This window comes from Bactrocera neohumeralis, chromosome 5, assembly GCF_024586455.1.
Source record: "Bactrocera neohumeralis isolate Rockhampton chromosome 5, APGP_CSIRO_Bneo_wtdbg2-racon-allhic-juicebox.fasta_v2, whole genome shotgun sequence".
NCBI lineage: Eukaryota > Metazoa > Arthropoda > Insecta > Diptera > Tephritidae > Bactrocera > Bactrocera neohumeralis.
Window position 1 is genome coordinate 209,931 of NC_065922.1, and position 18,497 is coordinate 228,427.

Consider the following 18,497-nt stretch of genomic DNA (forward strand, 5'->3'; position numbering starts at 1 on the left):
CATTCTTTACTTGCACCAATAATAAAAAAAGAGACTTTACTTAGCAAAAATATATACAATTAAAAAATAACTTAAAACATTATTAAACAAATCGGTACATCTTTTTATACTCTCGCAACAAAGTTGCTAAGGAGAGTATTATAGTTTTGTTCACATAACGGTTGTTTGTAAGTCCTAAAACTAAAAGAGTCAGATATAGGGTTATATATACCAAAGTGATCAGGGTGACGAGTAGAGTTAAAATCCGGATGTCTGTCTGTCCGTCCGTCCGTGCAAGCTGTAACTTGAGTAAAAATTGAGATATCATGATGAAACTTGGTACACGTATTTCCTGGCTCCGTAAGAAGGTTAAGTTCGAAGAAGGGCAAAATCGGCCCACTGCCACGCCCACAAAATGGCGAAAACCGAAAACCTATAAAGTGTCATAACTAAGCCATAAATAAAGATATTAAAGTGAAATTTGGCACAAAGGATCGCATTAGGGAGGAGCATATTTGGGGGTAACTTTTTTGGAAAAGTGGGCGTGGCCCCGCCCCCTACTAAGTTTTTTGTACATATCTCGGAAACTACTATAGCTATGTCAACCAAACTCTATAGAGTCGTTTCCTTCAGGCATTTCCATATACAGTTCAAAAATGGAAGAAATCGGATAATAACCACGCCCACCTCCCATACAAAGGTTATGTTGAAAATCACTAAAAGTGCGTTAACCGACTAATAAAAAACGTCAGAAACACTAAATTTTACGAAAGAAATGGCAGAAGGAAGCTGCACCCAGGCTTTTTTGAAAAATTGAAAATGGGCCTGGCGTCGCCCACTTATGGACCAAAAACCGTATCTCAGGAACTACTAGACCGATTTCAATGAAATTCGATATATAATATTTTCTTAACACCCTGATGATATGTACGTAATATGACGGAAAATGAAATCTCGATTATCACTTTATCATGCGAGAGTATAAAATGTTCGGTGACACCCGAACTTAGCCCTTCCTTACTTGTTGTTATATAGAGCCATTGACCCTGGTGTCAGGCAGTAGTTGCGTAATTTAACCTTGATGTGACAAACCGGGAATATTACCTTCATATGAGAAAGTTGTACATCTAAGCTGTTAACAATCTACCAGATGTAGTTCTTTGTATCATTAATCCATTGACCGTGCCAATAGGCATCTTTTGACATATCTGGTAGTATCCCCATCTGGAGCGGCGTGTCAGGATCAATTCTGGAATAGAAGTTGCAGTGCTGTAGTATCCAAAACGACAGCTGCGCAATGGGTGGTGGTTTGACTCCAAGTACGCCATTCGCGGAGTGGGAGTTGGTAAAGGTGTTAACGGCTCGACTGTGAATGGCGGTCAGTTTTTGTCGGAGTACTGTCCGATGTGGTCGACGTAGTCAAGGAAAGGGAAGTAAACTTTACTTGTAACATGAAGATTATTATTTTAAATATAGTAGTCATTATACAATTTAATATCATGCTGTAAAAATTTCAAATCGACCTTCTAATATTAAATCCTACTAAATAGAAAAATCACATTACAAATATAAATCGTAGACGTGAGGAGGGTGACATACTTTATTGCAATGTATAATACTGTAGTCAGTGGTACGCGGTGAAGGTCTACATCGCAGTTCTTCCACGTTTCGAATGCCAATGCCAGTAACTTGTTACCTTTGGATTTGATTTCCCCCCTCTGAATCCGCCACTACAAATGTTACACCTAAAATTTTAACAGTCGGAATTGTTTGGCTCTTACAGAACAGAAGCGAGAAAGGTCGAAGAGATAGCCATTTTCTTATGAGCGCTTGCCATCGAATGATGTAATATATTAACTATATTGAGCTCGACATCGTCTGACAGGATAGCTATACCATGATATTCAGGGGAGTATCCATGTGGATCAGACGAAATTGCACAGGCTAGCCCTCATCCATTATCTAGCTAGCAATCCTTACCTACAATCCGGAAAACTTCGGGAAATGACACTAGCCAGTACAAGAATTACACTTGACTGATGGAATGTGCCGACGTATGACAGTCGGATATACGGAACAGACTTAGCGAGGAACCAAGAGTTGCTGAGTGGTCGATTTCATTTTCGAAGTTGGTGGTATTGCCAGTTAACTGCAGTGTAGTGAACGAATATGCGTTACGTTTAAGTTAATTGCTTATTTTGGCGCGAAGTAGTCCCCATTTTTGGTTTAAAAAGCTATTGTGCCCTATGCATACTGTTTCGAGAATTAAGAGAGTAGGTTTAAGAGAAACTATCGAAGAGGGACAATTTAAATAGGCGAAAAAAAAGTAAAGTCATGTAAATAATATCTTTGAATAAGTAATTAGTTAGACATCTAGTAGTGGATTGTATTAATAATTTAAAACAATATTCGGTTTATAGACAAGCGTATTTATTATCAAATGTATCCATCTTAATTGTAATGTTATATATTTAAATGCTTTATGCCTTAGTTAAAGTATTTAGATAAATAGATGACCCACACATAGAATTTAATTGGATCTTGCACCGCGACCTAAGGTCACAAAGGCCCAGTACTTTGATGAATTTCAAGAATTTACTGAGGGCTATTGAGGTAATGTGATCCTTCACCCACACACACTAGTAAATGGAGTTCATCTATCCAAAGATTATTTTTTTCAAAAATTTTAGCTTATGCTTGGGGTACAGTTAGCTTGGCTAAAGTATTGTGTAAACTTCGAGAGAGACAAAACCTTTTAGTATTTGGACCACACGTTCGATTTTAACATCAAGTATTTAAAGAGTCTTCGAATAAAAGTCTTTAAGTATCAGCGTACTTAATGTGTCGATAAATTTGGAGAAGCTTGAAATACTTTACCCATTTCGTCAGAGGTCCTTATGGGCAAAACCAAGACAGTAAGCAATGAAAATCTGCGATATTTTTGGTATTTTTTACATTTATTATTGTAAATCTTTAGTCTCCTATATATGTTGACCTCGTATCGGTGTCCAAATTTTGTATTTCATTATTTTTATTTGCATTTAAAGATATTTGAAGGTCAAGAAAACTATCGTACCACCAACTACATTCCTCATTCCTCCAAGAGATCTTCATCTTGGATGCATTCGTACCAATATATTCTTTCAGTATTCCCACCTATTGATTTGTTCAGCAAACGTCGACGATGATCTCCACGGTATAGAAAATCTATGTAACTTAAAGTATCAAATGCATCGAAGTCCTTTACTATTTCATTGGATTCCATTTCAGTATCAGCATAATCATCGACGGCCTCCATTAATACTCGTACAGATGAGATTATCATGTCGATACGTTGTAAATCAACTTTTTCATGTGGTAGTATCCTAGCTCTTACAGATGCTACTTCTTCTCCTACTCTTTGTTGGATACGAATTAAGGATTGTTTTTTTGCAGCCTCATAAGCTAAATGTTTTTTCTCAAGCCGAGTTTCTCTCTCTAGCTTTTCCTCATCAACACGCTTGCGAGACATTAGAATGCTTAATAAACGATTCAAATTCAACTCATCCCATTTACGTTTCATTCGTTCTGTATATGAAAGGTTTTTCGATTCATCTCTGACAAAATAAAAAATGTAGATGATTAGAAGAAAATAAATTTTTACATAAAATGAACACGTGTTAAAAAATACTTATTCTCATCTCCTCCTTCTTTAACTTTGCGTGTTGCATTTATTATATACTCCTTTTCGAGGCGTTCTAGTTCTTTCCTGGTATCTATTTCGGCCTGACGTTTTGCTTCAATTATATCACGATTATTTTCGAAATACTGATGTTCCCAAGCCTGAATAGATTTTTTACGGTTCTCTTCCTTACTAAAATACTCTTTTACTCTCTGATACAAATGATAATATATTTATATGACAATAATATTATTTTTCACGAACTAACCTCTAATTCTTTTGGCTCTGGGGTATAAAAACTTTGTGGTAACTTCATCATCCGGAAACTACTATTATAATCACCTATCCCAAGTAGCTTCTCCGGTTCTGAAGGGCGATGTTCCGATATCGCCGTAATTATTCCACCACCCAAAATGTCATTGTAGCAGGCATCATCGTCTCGCGCTAAATAATATGGGAAAATTTTATGTTATATAAATTGTAAAACATCCAAAGTTCCATAACATTAAGGTTTATTTTCCGTTTTTTTTTTTTGTTCTTTAATTATGCTTTCGCAACATGTCGCAGAGATAATAAATATAGTATAAACAAGTAAGGAAGGACTAAGTTCGGGTGCAACCGAACATTTTATACTCACAAGAATCAAAGCCAGGGAAATACTTTAAGGTGTAAAACCAATCACATGGAGAAGAGTCAGCCGGATGTTCGAATATCCTGATATTAGTTATATAGTGGCTAGGCCAAGTTTTCGCTCAAATTTTTCTATTTTAGGCACAAAGATACACTGATATGAGTAAAACACGCTCTCTTATTTGGGATAACTCACATATTGGCCGATATATGCGGTACAAAGTCACCCGGAGGTTGAGGACTTTGTACTCGCAAATTTGGTTGTGGCAGCTTAAGGGGCTTAGGAGATATGTGCATTAAACTTATTAGAGGGCGGGGCCACGCCCACTTTTTCAAAACTTTTTTCCCAAAGGTGCCCCTTGCTCCTGCGATCCTCTGTACCAATTAACACCTATGTATATAGTATATTAATTTAGTGCTTAGTTATGGCATTTTATATGTTTTCGGTTAAAGGCGATTTGTGGCCAATGCAGTGGTCCGATTACGCCCATTTGCATTACATTCATTGGCACATTGATCGTATTGATATTGATCATATTTTTACTGTTAACTTTACATTGTTGAGCTATTTTTGTGAGTCAGTTAAGCTCTGATCAAATCTTTATTTATTACTAGAGGTCCCGTCCACGTTTTACTGTGGCTGATACATAGATAGTCCTACTAATACTATCTATATGATTTCTATTAGTTAGATTATAACTATTAGTTAAGGAGATATAGCATTTGGGTGAAGCAACTTGTGTTAGTTTACAAAAAAAATGAATCAAAGAGCATTTCGTGTGTTAATAAAGCATTGGTTTTTTGGGAGAAAAATACCGTTGAATTTGGGCTGTGCACCAGTAAAATTAACCGAGTCCAATCAACAATGGACTGCATATCCATTCCTAATTTTCAGCAATTTTATTATTTTTAGGAAGGATCAATTTGAAATTGTACCCATATACTTCATCGTTCCCGTTTAAATATTGCACTGCTCTGTGCAATGCTTCGAAAAAATTTCGGGTTATCTCAAATTATAATAGACCTTTTTATCAACACTCCAATTATTCCGCTATATTTTTATGCTAGATATCGTGTTTGGTTTGCTATGAATGCATTTGCGTCCTTCCCCCATAATATAGCAAAGTATCCGCAGTGCCTTGACTACGAAAATGCCTATGCCATTTTTTTGTGATATTATATAAATCTTACGGGTTTGTCCGAAAAAAACTGCCTGGTTCAGGAACAATCTGACGGGTTCGTCCTTAAAAAAACTGTATGGTTCAGGAGTACAATCGGTATAACCTATATACCAAGCATTAATGGATATGAAAATTTTTACTTATTTCTTACTATTTTTGAATTACTAAAAATTTCAAATGATTCTTACATGAATTTTGAACAAAGGCTTATGATTTGAAATATAATTTTTGTATTTATGAATTTTAACATAAAGAGATAAAAAGTAGCCTATGTCCTTACCCTGGTTCTAAACTACCTCCTCACCAATTTTCTGTCAAATCGGTTCAGCCTTTCTTGAGTTATAAATGGTGTAACTAACACGACTTTATTTTATACATGTATATAGATATAACCTTCAATCAATTAATCATGCGTATTGCTTTTTGTTTTTTTTAAGGAATGTTGGGGGGTTTACATTTTCTAATATTAAGATAATTCTTTTTATACTCTCGCAACAAAGTTGCTAAGGAGAGTATTATAGTTTTGTTCACATAACGGTTGTTTGTAAGTCCTAAAACTAAAAGAGTCAGATATAGGGTTATATATACCAAAGTGATCAGGGTGACGAGTGGAGTTGAAATCCGGATGTCTGTCTGTCCGTCCGTCCGTGCAAGCTGTAACTTGAGTAAAAATTGAGATATCATGATGAAACTTGGTACACGTATTTCTTGGCTCCATAAAAAGGTTAAGTTCGAAGATGGGCAAAATCGGCCCACTGCCACGCCCACAAAATGGCGAAAACCGAAAACCTATAAAGTGTCATAACTAAGCCATAAATAAAGATATTAAAGTGAAATTTGGCACAAAGGATCGCATTAGGGAGGAGCATATTTGGACGTAACTTTTTTGAAAAAGTGGGCGTGCCCCGCCCCCTACTAAGTTTTTTGTACATATCTCGGAAACTACTATAGCTATGTCAACCAAACTCTATAAAATCGTTTCCTTCAGGCATTTCCATATACAGTTCAAAAATGGAAGAAATCGGATAATAACCACGCCCACCTCCCATACAAAGGTTATGTTGAAAATCACTAAAAGTGCGTTAACCGACTAACAAAAACCGTCAGAAACACTAAATTTTACGGAAGAAATGCCAGAAAGAAGCTGCACCCAGGTTTTTTTTAAAAATTGAAAATGAGCGTGGCGTCGCCCACTTATGGACCAAAAACCATATCTCAGGAACTACTTAACCGATTTCAATGAAATTCGGCATGTAATATTTTCTTAACACCCTGATGACATGTACAAAATATGGGTGAAATCGGTTCACAACCACGCCTTCTTCCAATATAACGCTATTTTGAATTCCATCTGATGCCTTCTCTGTATAATATATACATTAGGAAATAATGATGATAGCGGAATAAAACTTTACACAAATACGGTATTTGAAAAATATGTAAATGACTGATAATGAAATCTCGATTATCACTTTATCGTGCGAGAGTATAAAATGTTCGGTGACACCCGAACTTAGCCCTTCCTTACTTGTTATTATAGCAATTACCTAAAATATCCCAAGCCTCCATATTTCCATCAATACGAGTGAGATATAAAATTCCAGGCCGCGATTCACTCCATGTAACAGCTGTTAAATCTGCGGAGCATTTTCTCCAAAATATTGGCGAATAATTAAAATTTTCTTTCCACACAGCAAATATAGTCCGACCTATTGAAACAAATACAACTGGATAAAATGGATTTTTCCTTATTGCAATTACTGGTCCATCATGAACTCTAGCAAAATTTATTGATTTAGAAACGTTCTCGCGGCATTCTTCATCAGCATATGAACCTAACCAATTCAGTCTTTCAATGTGTCCATAAAATGATGAAGTTATAACTGACTGTCTGATTTCCTTTGGATTAATTGGTTCTAAAATCGTAGCAAAATTATTCGAATTTACTCTTTTTTTTGCAGAATCTGGAATCTTGCAATGAAATACAGATGAATCGCAAAATATAGATGTTATTGGTTCATTAAACACAACAGTAAATATTGGTTTTAGCACTTTATTTTTATAGATGGACTCGCTCTGTGTCAGAGCTTTGGGTTGGTCATGTCTTAATGTTCCAGCTTGAAGTTTCTTATCATTCGTTGAATCCAAATCCCAGAAAGAAATTGTTCCATCCACAGAGCAAGTGAGAAAGAATTTATGGACAATCTCTTTATTTGGATCATTTAGAGTCTTTCCAAAAGAATTTACATAAAAATGTTGACCCAGCCAATATATACCAGTAATTGAAGACTTTTGTGATACCTCTAAAGCTGATGACATGACGGGCGGTACAATAGCATCTTCATTTATCTGTATTGTCCATTTTAAAAAATCAGCTATTAAAACACGATATTTCGATTGTGCCGCTGTTAGTATTTCTTCCGCGTCAAGCTTTTCTGCCCGACCTTGTAAATCCCAAGCAATTATTTGACCATTTTTACCTCCACCAAATAAAAGATTGGGGTCATGTGGACAAAATGATAGAACGGTCACTTCTTGAGATGTTTCAAACTCTAATTTGTAATTTAAATTATCAGCGAAACTCCACATTAATATCGGATTTGGCTGTAATACAGCCCGTTGAACTACATCCACATGTCGTGAGACTAAAAGTTATTAAGCATTAATGACATAAATTTTTATACCAAAATCTATAAAAAAAATATGTACTTAATTCAACTGTAGCAGGAGTATTAAATGTATAAGAGGTTGCAATTAATCCCGACAAAGAGGAATACCAATCGATCCCACAAACGTAGCGCTCATAGCTTTTGGAAATATTGGCAAAACACAAGGTTTCTTCTAAATGTGGAGTGGTATAGTGTTCAATCGGTTTATTACAAATGTATGCATAATCATTACTAAAAATATGAAAAAAAACATATATAGTAAGTTAAAAATGAGAATAGCAGTGTAATAATTAAATGATGAGGGGGACCTCATTCCGCATTTAAGATTAATATTGTTGTAGATGTCTAGCAAAGCGAATAATTAACAAGATTTTAGTCAAAAATAGGTATATTCACTAATTCAGTTGTAAGCGTTCAGCTCCGATGTTACTTATTTTCGGTCAATGTTTTAATTAAATACTTAATTAGGCAATCAGAATATAAATCATTTAAATTTAAAATTCCTTTAAAAATGAGCCCATAACTTACCGATACATATCAATTTGATTAAACTCAAGGGTGTCCAGTAACAGTCGAATATTAGATGACATTACGGGCTGTGGCTTAGGTGTTCGGGGTTCTATTGGAGATGGGGTTGGATTTCGGCTGGACCCATGTATTTGATCCTTCGAGGTCTCGTCTTCTGATGTTTCATCCAATTCATCTTTGTTTTAAAAAGTTATTGAAATTTAATTATTATGGTCTTATAAATATGTTATTCAAAAACCTTCATCATTTATTTCATATAGATATTGTGCCCAGGCATTTGTTGGAAATGTAGGGTCGGTTTGCTGTTCAAGATCTATTAAAGTTGGAGCGGATTGTATTCCAATGGTAACTCGACGCCGCATAACATTTTCAAATTTTATTAAATCACTAGGTAATAGCTCTACATATCCATCTCGTATATCCGAAGATTTTCGTAAAGAAAATTCTTTGAGCTCAGGTATCCTTAAAGGATAGACACTCTGCACTTCGACCTCTAACGGACTTGAGTGGGCTTGCTCTATGGTCATATTTACTTCATTTTCACTACCTAGCGATATCCATCTACGAGGCTTTTTTATCAAACGTTTGTTTACAAGCCAACGCTCATATAGCTCCATATTTCGAATTATTGTTAATGCTATTTTCGCGTCGGCAGGACTTAAAAAAACAATGAATGGATCACCCTCAGGAACATCATCTTGGTTCTCTGTTAAAATTGGTGTGTAACCAAACAATAAATGGTCCTCTAAATTAAACCCTTCAAGAGCTGAGCTCATAAAATCACCATCCTCTATATTTTCAAATTGGTCTATTAAATTTTTATATTTTATTTGTTTCCAAGGGAATTCTTGAGTAACGTTTAATCCAACTAAAAGTTGTAAACGTCGCTGCACATTTTCTCTGCAAGTTAAAGTCATGTTAATATTATTATATTATATATGTATTTATATATAAATACTTCAGGACTATTTGATGACAGGATGGCAAACTAAAAAGACTTCGCCAAGCTTCAGCAATATCATAGTTATGCTCTGGGTTGCCTTCATCATCTGAATCAGGTTCCCGCCACTTCTTAACTTGCAGTTTACCTGTCGTTACTCTTTAAATTGTAAAAATAAGAAACATTTAAATCAAAGCCTTAAATAAATTATCCCTACAAATGAACATCGGAGTCTTCTTCTGCAGGAATATCATCTTGTTCAGTAATCACAGTATTCACTGTGGTCGGCTTGGCTAAATGAGACTTTGATGGTTTTCTACGCGATTGCGGTTTAAAGTTCAAGCTGGTAATAGACTTCGACATTTTCTTCTTAAAAATTAATTCGAAAGAGTCTTTTTTTATATAGGAAATAAAATGTTCAAATTAAAAACTTACAATTAGGATATTATTGACTGAAGAATAACACAAAAATCAAAAAATTGTTTAATGTTGATTTTCGATGGAATTCTATGGCAACAAAAACTGTTTTTTTTTTTAAGCAAAAGTAGAGTAATGTGTATAAAATTGTTTAATGTTGATTTTCGATGGAATTCTATGGCAACAAAAATTGTTTTTTTTTTTTTAAGCAAAAGTAGAGTAATGTGTATAACTCGAAAAATAAGCTCTTTTATAAATGAAACTTTTTGTTTCCTTATTTTTAAGCGTTGAGTAATTATGTTTATAAAACATAAAACAAAATAGTAAAGGTAGGCCGAGGCCGGCATAACATACATACATAAGTATGTATGTACATATGTGGGTATATAAACATAGAAGTGCTAGCCAAACGCTTCATAATCTTGCATTCTTGAAATTTGCATTGATTAAGAACACGTGAAATATTTTGGGATAAGTAAAAATTTATATTATAAATCAATTTTTGACCTACATATGTATGTGTATAATATAGTACGTCCCTATTATGTGTTAAATTCGATCTTCGCTAGTTATCGAAATTCGAGTGGAATTATGTATCGAATTTTCTATAGAACGAAAGTAACTACGAAACTCCAATGCATTGAAATAATTAGTGCGGAAACTACCTCATACACACGGTGGAATTCATAACATAGAATGTAGATTATAATTATATAATTATTAATCTACATTCTCTGTATGTAGCTTGCAGGGTTGTGAATAAAATAATATGACATTGGAAGCATAACGCTCTGAACACATAGAGCGCGACAGACTGCTAGCGACATCTGTCAAAAATCAAAATACACACGTTCTCAAGTACACATTTATTGAGACAGCTGCACAACTGCATAACAGTTTCCATAAGAACGTGTGTATTTTGATATTTGACAGATGTCGCTTGCAGTCTGTCGGGCTCTATGTGATCAGAGCGTAAACAAGAAGCTTGTGAAAACGACCAGTTAGGTTCACAAATGCACACAAATGTTTTGAAACGGCAGCACTGTTGGTGGGCACTATCAGAGAACGTAAATTTAGAAAAGGCAGAGAACGTATATCATATAATTTACGTTCTCTGCTAAAACTTTGGAACTAAGTACATGCGTATGAATTTTTTCGTTTCGAGTGCAGTTTTGGTTTTACGGAAAAGGTAAAATTTTAGTAATTCTAAATATTTGACTCTCAACGTAGACTTATTCTAGCTTGCCTCGACCTTTAACCAATATTGCGAAAATGTCTAGTGAAGTTGAGAAGGCACAAACAGCGGGTGCCGCCGAAGATACTATTTTCGGAAAAATTTTACGAAAGGAAATTCCATGCAATTTCATATATGAGGATGAGAAGGTTAACTTATAAACTTTTTTACAACGGGTTTTACAATTTCTTGTTTTTAGTGCGTCGCATTTCATGATATCAATGCTCAGGCACCTACACACTTTCTTGTAATACCTAGGAAGCCCATCGTGCAACTATCGCAAGCAAGCGGAGATGACAGTCAATTACTAGGCCATCTTATGTTAGTAGGTGCAAAAGTAGCCAAAGATCTAGGATTGGACAAAGGCTACAGAGTTGTTATAAACAACGGTCAACACGGAGCACAATCTGTTTATCATTTGCATCTGCATTTTCTCGGAGGACGTCAAATGCAATGGCCTCCAGGCTAAGGTTTTCGATAAAAAGTAAATCAGATAATAAAAAATAAAAAAAGATCATTACAAATACTCCATTCTAAAGTACTTTTTATTAAGGATATGATAAAGGTAACCTCTTACATAAGTATACATACAATACATTTTCAAAATAGTGTCTCCTTTTATTCTTGGTATTTTTTAATCAAGTAAATTGCGAGCTTATTCTATTCCCAACTTCTGCACTTGCATGTTTTCTTCTATCTGAGGATGCATTGGGCAGGTCGCGAGAATGATTTTTTTTCTCAATTACACGGTCGAAAAAACGAGATAGTTTTACGGCATCAGTTGTTCCTGCAGCAAAACTACGAGAATCTCTACAATTTAACCATATTTCTTCCGAGCCACAATGCTCAGCTGTAATGTTGTCCATGTATTTTTGGAATAAAACGTTAAATTTACTTTACTTACCGATCGAACCAATTTTTTGAAGTTGGTTTGATTTCCGTTTTTCCTCTGAAAGGTCTAGCTTTGCACCAACTACTAGCATGGGAAGTTGTGTCGATCCTAAAAATTGCTCTGGATCAAATGTATTGTCGCAACTTAAATTCCTAATATCTTTTCCATCTTTATTAAGGATTTCAAAAAGCCAATCCCGTAAATTCTCTTGACTTTTACGATTTGTTAAGTCATGAACTAGAATAATTCCATGTAAAGTTGTATAAAACACACCTCTCGTATTTCTATGGCTTAAGGACCCACCAACATCAAACAGTTCAATAAAATACGTTTTTTGAAGAGGGGTCCCCTCCTTATATTCGTGAAGCTTGACTTCTATATTGCATCCGACAGTCCATCCTGGACGGGTTAACGGTTCACTATGTGCTATCAAGTGTGTTAAACATGTTTTTCCGACTCCTAAAAGAGAATATCGCATATAAAATACACAGCGATAAACGCAACCAATAAAAGAAAACATACATACCTGAATCTCCTACTATAAGCACTCTAGCTTTCTCAATGTTATTCGCCATCACCATTCATGAAAATATATGTTTGTTCGCAAATATTAAATTTAGTTAAATAATTCGAATATGAATAATTATTAAAAATTAGCCATCTTTTATCGAACTATTGGAATCAAATCTTTGATTTTAAAATACTTATGTATATATGGGTTCGTTTTAATCAATTAAGGGGGATCAAAACATAATCAGCTGTTCTATTGCTATAGAGGGAAATAAAAATTAACGAATTCGCTGTTATTGCCACCTCGGTGCATTATGGCTTATTCACATAGAACTTTTGAACGGGTCTTTACGGGGCATCTCCACAGGCAAAAATTTATGGCATACTAACTGTCAAATCTATTGCTATTGCCATTCCCAAATCTGCATGTGGGTATTTGTTATCATAACACAATCATTGGCGAAAAGCCGTCTAATTAGTATTCCATATATTGCTTTCCATAAGCAATAGGGAGTCTTCATAGGCAATAGGCACGGCAATACAGTTAGCATAACATAAATTTTATCCTGTCGAGATGCCCCGTTACTGTTGATCTTTTGATCCAAGCAAATATGATTTTTTGGTCGTTCACCAAGTAATCTCATTTTTTAGTGCAAATTTTTATTGTGTAAAATATTTTATTAAAGTTTATATTCTTAATTTTGATCCAATACCTTTTGTCATGCTTCGGGCAGAGATTAATTCCACGCTCATAAAATTGTTTATCCTTGTAAGCAGCACTCAACTTGTCCAGCTGATCACAATACAATTCAGAATTTCTTTCAAATCCCACTCAAAAATACCCTTCAACTATCGACCTTCGAAATGGAACAATACGCTTCAAAAATGGATAATTTCTTTAACGTTTGATAAGCAACTCACTGTCGTTAATGCGACGAGCAAATTTCATTCTGTAAGAACCTGTGGAATCCATATGTCAAACTTCGTCGATTGATCTTAGATGTTTAATATGCTTTTGAACGGTCGCCTTAGACAAATTTAATCTGTCAACAATCTCACCAATTGTTATTCGACGATTTTCAACGACCAACGACTTGTCCGTATACATTATAAAATTTTCGCCTTGCTTGAACTGAATTTTTACCCTTTTGAGTGTAAACCAGTAAAATATGCCGAAAATGCTATTTTCGATCTACCGTCTTCGATAAGGCAGCAAACAAAAACTTTTCCAAACAATTTCAAACATTTTTTTACAACCAAGCCTTACTTAACGGTAAAGCCGATAAGTGTGAGTGTTCAAAATTGAACATGTTCGTTTTCTTAAATAAGTTAAGTTAAGAAATTTGTAATGCTTAAGATCATGAAAACATATACAGTCCACCAATTTTTTTAAATAATCATTTCTTTTCCTCGACAATATGTTCACATATCATTAAACATGCTTACTTATCAGCAAAGCCGAAATTCTACTAAATATAAATATCTATTTATATATTAATATACATGCATACATACATATATACATAATGCATTTACATGCAAGGCACATCTAATAATAATAAAAATGCACGGGGACACAAGTCATAAATTTACAGATGAGATAACATTAAACACACACACACATGTATTAAATTATACACTTGAAAACAACCCTATGTAGCATAAAACATATCAAGCAGCATAAGCAATATGCTGCAATACATACAAACATATACCCATATACACATACACATATATTTAGTTATTTAAGATAGTTTTAAAAATTGTATATAAGCGACGAAACTACCAAATAATAATCAGAATGAATAAATTCTCACTCACACAAAGACGTTTTATTTCAAACAGTGAGGTTGGCCACGAAAAAATTCAGTAAGATCAGCTGGATTAAAAATGGTTTATCTCTAAAAGACCTATTACTTTTATATGTAGACTTTTTTCAAATTAACTTAAAAGTTATGTGAAAATATCAAATAACCAAGTTTTTAGTTTTTTTTTATTGTTATCATGTCCAAAAAATTTGTTTTTTACGATCTCGACTCAAAATTTCATGGGTCGAAATAAGTAAATTTGGAGAAATTACAACCATAACCTCTTAATAATCAGAGAATTTAACTTATTAACCATGGCGCTGGAGAGAATATAATGAATCGTGCATTTTGATATTCTATTGATCATTTGTTGGAATCAGTCAAATGAGATACGTGATATAGTTATCCTTATCACATATCTCCCATACAACCGATTATGCAGACTTTTTAAACATTCATTAGCTTAATACATTTGTTTATATCTAATTTTGTACACTCTTGCTACATGTTTCTGCAGATTATAATAGTTTTGTTCACCTAACGCTTGTTTGTATCACCTAAAACTAATTCAGTCAGATTTTGGGTTATATATATAGTATGTATATAAATGATCAGAACGATGAGAACCCGAGTGACTGTCTGACTGTCCGTCCGTGTAAGCCGTAACTTGAGAAAAACTTTAAATATCGTAAGAAACTTGGTATATATGATATGTTCCTTGACAAAAAAGTAAGAACGAGTTCATAGTTGGGCGTAATCGGACCACTGCCACGCCCACAAAATCCTATTAAAAAAAAACCTATAAGGTACCATAACCAAGCACTAAATTAAGATATAACAAGTAAGGAAGGGCTAAGTTCGGGTGTCACCGAACATTTTATACTCTCGCACGATAAAGTGATAATCGAGATTTCATTATCCGTCATTTACATATTTTTCAAATACCGTATTTGTGTAAAGTTTTATTCCGCTATCATCATTCGTTCCTAATGTATATACTCGTATTATACAGAGAAGGCATCAGATGGAATTCAAAATAGCGTTATATTGAAAAAAGGCGTGGTTCTTAACCGATTTCACCCATATTTTGTACATGTCATCAGGGTGTTAAGAAAATGTTGCATACCGAATTTCATTGAAATCGGTCTAGTAGTTCCCGAGATATGGTTTTTGGTCCATAAGTGGGCGACGCCCATTTTCAATTTTTAAAAAAAGCCTGGGTGCAGCTTCCTTCTGCAATTTTTTCCGTAAAATTTAGTGTTTCTGACGTTTTTTGTTAGTCGGTTAACGCACTTTTAGTGATTTTCAACATAACCTTTGTATGGAAGGTGGGCGTGGTTATTATCCGATTTCTTCCATTTTTGAACTGTATATGGAAATACCTGAAGGAAACGACTCTATAGAGTTTGGTTGACATAGCTATAGTAGTTTCCGAGATATGTACAAAAAACTTAGTAGGGGGCGGGGCCACGCCCACTTTTCCAAAAAAGTTACCCCCAAATATGCTCCTCCCTAATGCGATCCTTTGTGCCAAATTTCACTTTAATATCTTTATTTATGGCTTAGTTATGACACTTTATAGGTTTTCGGTTTTCGCCATTTTGTGGGCGTGGCAGTGGGCCGATTTTGCCCTTCTTCGAACTTAACCTTCTTACGGAGCCAGGAAATACGTGTACCAAGTTTCATCATGATATCTCAATTTTTACTCAAGTTACAGCTTGCACGGACGGACGGACAGACAGACATCCGGATTTTAACTCTACTCGTCACCCTGATCACTTTGGTATATATAACCCTATATCTGACTCTTTTAGTTTTAGGACTTACAAACAACCGTTATGTAAACAAAACTATAATACTTTCCTTAGCAATTTTGTTGCGAGAGTATAATAAAACAGTTTGGCACAAAAGATCATAGTATCAAGGCACCCGTGGACTAAAAATTTATACAAAGTGGACGTGGTACTCACCTCTAATAGGTTTAATTAATTAATTTCATTTTATAAATGAAAAAAAAAAAATCATTTCATAACTACGCGCACTCCCCATATAATGGAACTGTTAAAATCTACTAAAGCGCGTTAAATCAATAACCAAAAACTCCAGAGACATTAAATTTTTCTACTTATATGGTATAAGACAGTTTTATAAGAAGCGATATCAAAATTGCACAATGGGCGTGGCAATGTCCTCTTTAAGGTGAAATTACATATCTCGAGACCTACTCAAATGATTCCAACCAAATTCAGTATATGACATTATTTTATTATTTTCATAGTGCATTTTATGTCATAGTGTGAAAATGAGAGAAATCGAACTACAGCCACATCTACGTACATATATAACACAATTTTAAATTCCTTTTGTGTCTTTCACTTTTCGGTATACAAATAAAGAAGCAAATAACATAACTATATAAAACTTTGCACGAATAGTGCTCTTGAAGTATTACCACCTTATGACCAAAAATTGTCCAAGTCGAACCAAATCTGTTCAAGCCCCTATGTACTGAATATGCTCACCCCAGTACCTATAGTTGACTTTTGACCAAAAATAGCGGGCAATATGTAAGTTATCTTAATAAAATTGAGAGTGCGTGTTTTACTCATAACAGTGTATCGTTGTGCCTAAAATGGATAAAATTGGGCGAAAACTTGACCTATCATTAGCCTATACCACTAATACATATTAAAATTTTCGAACACCCGGCTGATTTTGCTTCATATGATTGGTGATTGTATTATATGTGCGGAACCTTAATGAAACCTTAAGAGCATTTTATTAGCCTATGACCTTTTAATTGTATGTAGTATTGTCAAAAATTAGATAAAATCGGGTCAATACTATCTCCTATATAACTAATATGAGATCTTCAAACTTTTATCAAATTTAACTGAAGCAAATCGTTCATTTTAACACACTATTTATTTTTTGTTTTCTTGTTAATGTTTGTGGAATCAATTTTTTTATACGATTTAGAAAATCAATAATCAGCAGTAATCAGTCAAAAGTATTTTTTTAGGTTATATGGGAATATTTGCATACATAGAAAGCAAGACTTCATTCTCACTCATACAAGTATTTTTTTAACGATCTACTTAATGACAAAACGACTCTGCCGGTTTTTTCATGACAATCTACAAAAAAGAGAAAACGTTCGCTTATCGGCTAGCACAACGTTTAAATAAATGTTCGAATTAATGGCCTATCAAGAGCATTATAAACATAAGATATTGGACAGTGCGAAAAGGAGGTGCCTTTATGCCGCGATGTCTGAATTTGGTATCTCCGCAAAACTAATACGGCTGTGTTAACTGACGCTGAGCGCTCGGGAAGGACCTCTCCGAGCCGTTCGATACCAAACGAGGTTTGAGACAAGGCGACTCCCTATAGTGCGACTTCTTCAATCTAATGCTGGAGAAAATAATTCAAGCTGCAGAACTTAATCGAGCAGATACAATCTTCTATAAGAGTGTACAGTTGCTGGCGTACACCGATGATATAGATATCATTGGCCTTAACACCCGCGCAGTTAGTTCGATTTTCTCCAGACTAAATAAGGAAACAAAGCAAATGGGTCTGGTGGTAAACGAGGGCAAGACGAAATATCTTCTGTCCTTAAACAAACAGTCGTCGTATTCGCGACTTGGCTCTCACGTCACTGTTGACAGTCATAAAATTGAAGTTGAACAATGTCAGCTGGGAAATCCAACGCAGAATAACTCTTGCCAACAGGTGCTACTTCGGACTGCGTAGACAATTGAGAATTAAAGTCCTCTCTCGACGACCAAAAATCAAACTCTATAAGTCACTCATTATTCCCGTCCTGCTATATGGTGCAGAGCCATGGACGATGACAACATCTGAAGAGTCGATGTTACGAGTTTTCGAGAGAAAGGTTCTGCGAAAGATTTATGGTCCTTTGCGCCTTGGCCACAGATATATACGACGACATTGACATAGTTCAGCGAATTAAAAGACAGGGGCTACGCTGGCTAGGTCATGTTGTACGAATGAACGAAAACACTCCAGCTCTGAAAGTATTCAA

At 34.8% G+C, this 18,497-nt stretch overlaps 3 protein-coding genes across 4 annotated transcripts; 1 reads left to right on the forward strand and 2 right to left on the reverse strand.

Moving 5' to 3' along the window:
- Positions 1-2,471: 2,471 nt before the first annotated feature.
- On the reverse strand, positions 2,472-10,028 carry LOC126759679 (dynein axonemal intermediate chain 3). Its single transcript, XM_050474677.1, has 9 exons — positions 9,806-10,028; positions 9,607-9,747; positions 8,887-9,548; positions 8,649-8,823; positions 8,161-8,351; positions 6,999-8,096; positions 3,909-4,084; positions 3,650-3,852; positions 2,472-3,575 (listed from the first exon to the last, which is right to left on the reverse strand). The coding sequence occupies exons 1-9, from the start codon at positions 9,949-9,951 to the stop codon at positions 3,071-3,073; spliced, it is 3,297 nt and encodes a 1,098-aa protein (XP_050330634.1). The 5' UTR covers positions 9,952-10,028; the 3' UTR covers positions 2,472-3,070.
- Positions 10,029-11,076: 1,048 nt separating this feature from the next.
- Positions 11,077-11,770, forward strand: LOC126758711 (adenosine 5'-monophosphoramidase HINT1). Its single transcript, XM_050473072.1, has 3 exons — positions 11,077-11,194; positions 11,247-11,388; positions 11,439-11,770. Exons 1-3 carry the CDS (start codon positions 11,145-11,147, stop codon positions 11,706-11,708), a joined length of 462 nt encoding a protein of 153 aa, XP_050329029.1. The 5' UTR covers positions 11,077-11,144; the 3' UTR covers positions 11,709-11,770.
- Positions 11,757-12,870, reverse strand: LOC126758710 (rab-like protein 3). 2 transcript variants are annotated; one of them, XM_050473071.1, is made up of 4 exons: positions 12,658-12,870; positions 12,435-12,590; positions 12,144-12,368; positions 11,757-12,089 (listed from the first exon to the last, which is right to left on the reverse strand). In XM_050473071.1, the coding sequence occupies exons 1-4, from the start codon at positions 12,710-12,712 to the stop codon at positions 11,878-11,880; spliced, it is 648 nt and encodes a 215-aa protein (XP_050329028.1). In that variant the 5' UTR covers positions 12,713-12,870; the 3' UTR covers positions 11,757-11,877. The 2 variants fall into 2 exon arrangements, with proteins under 2 accessions (XP_050329028.1, XP_050329027.1); XM_050473070.1 differs by having other exon boundaries at positions 12,144-12,590; positions 12,658-12,869.
- Positions 12,871-18,497: the final 5,627 nt, after the last annotated feature.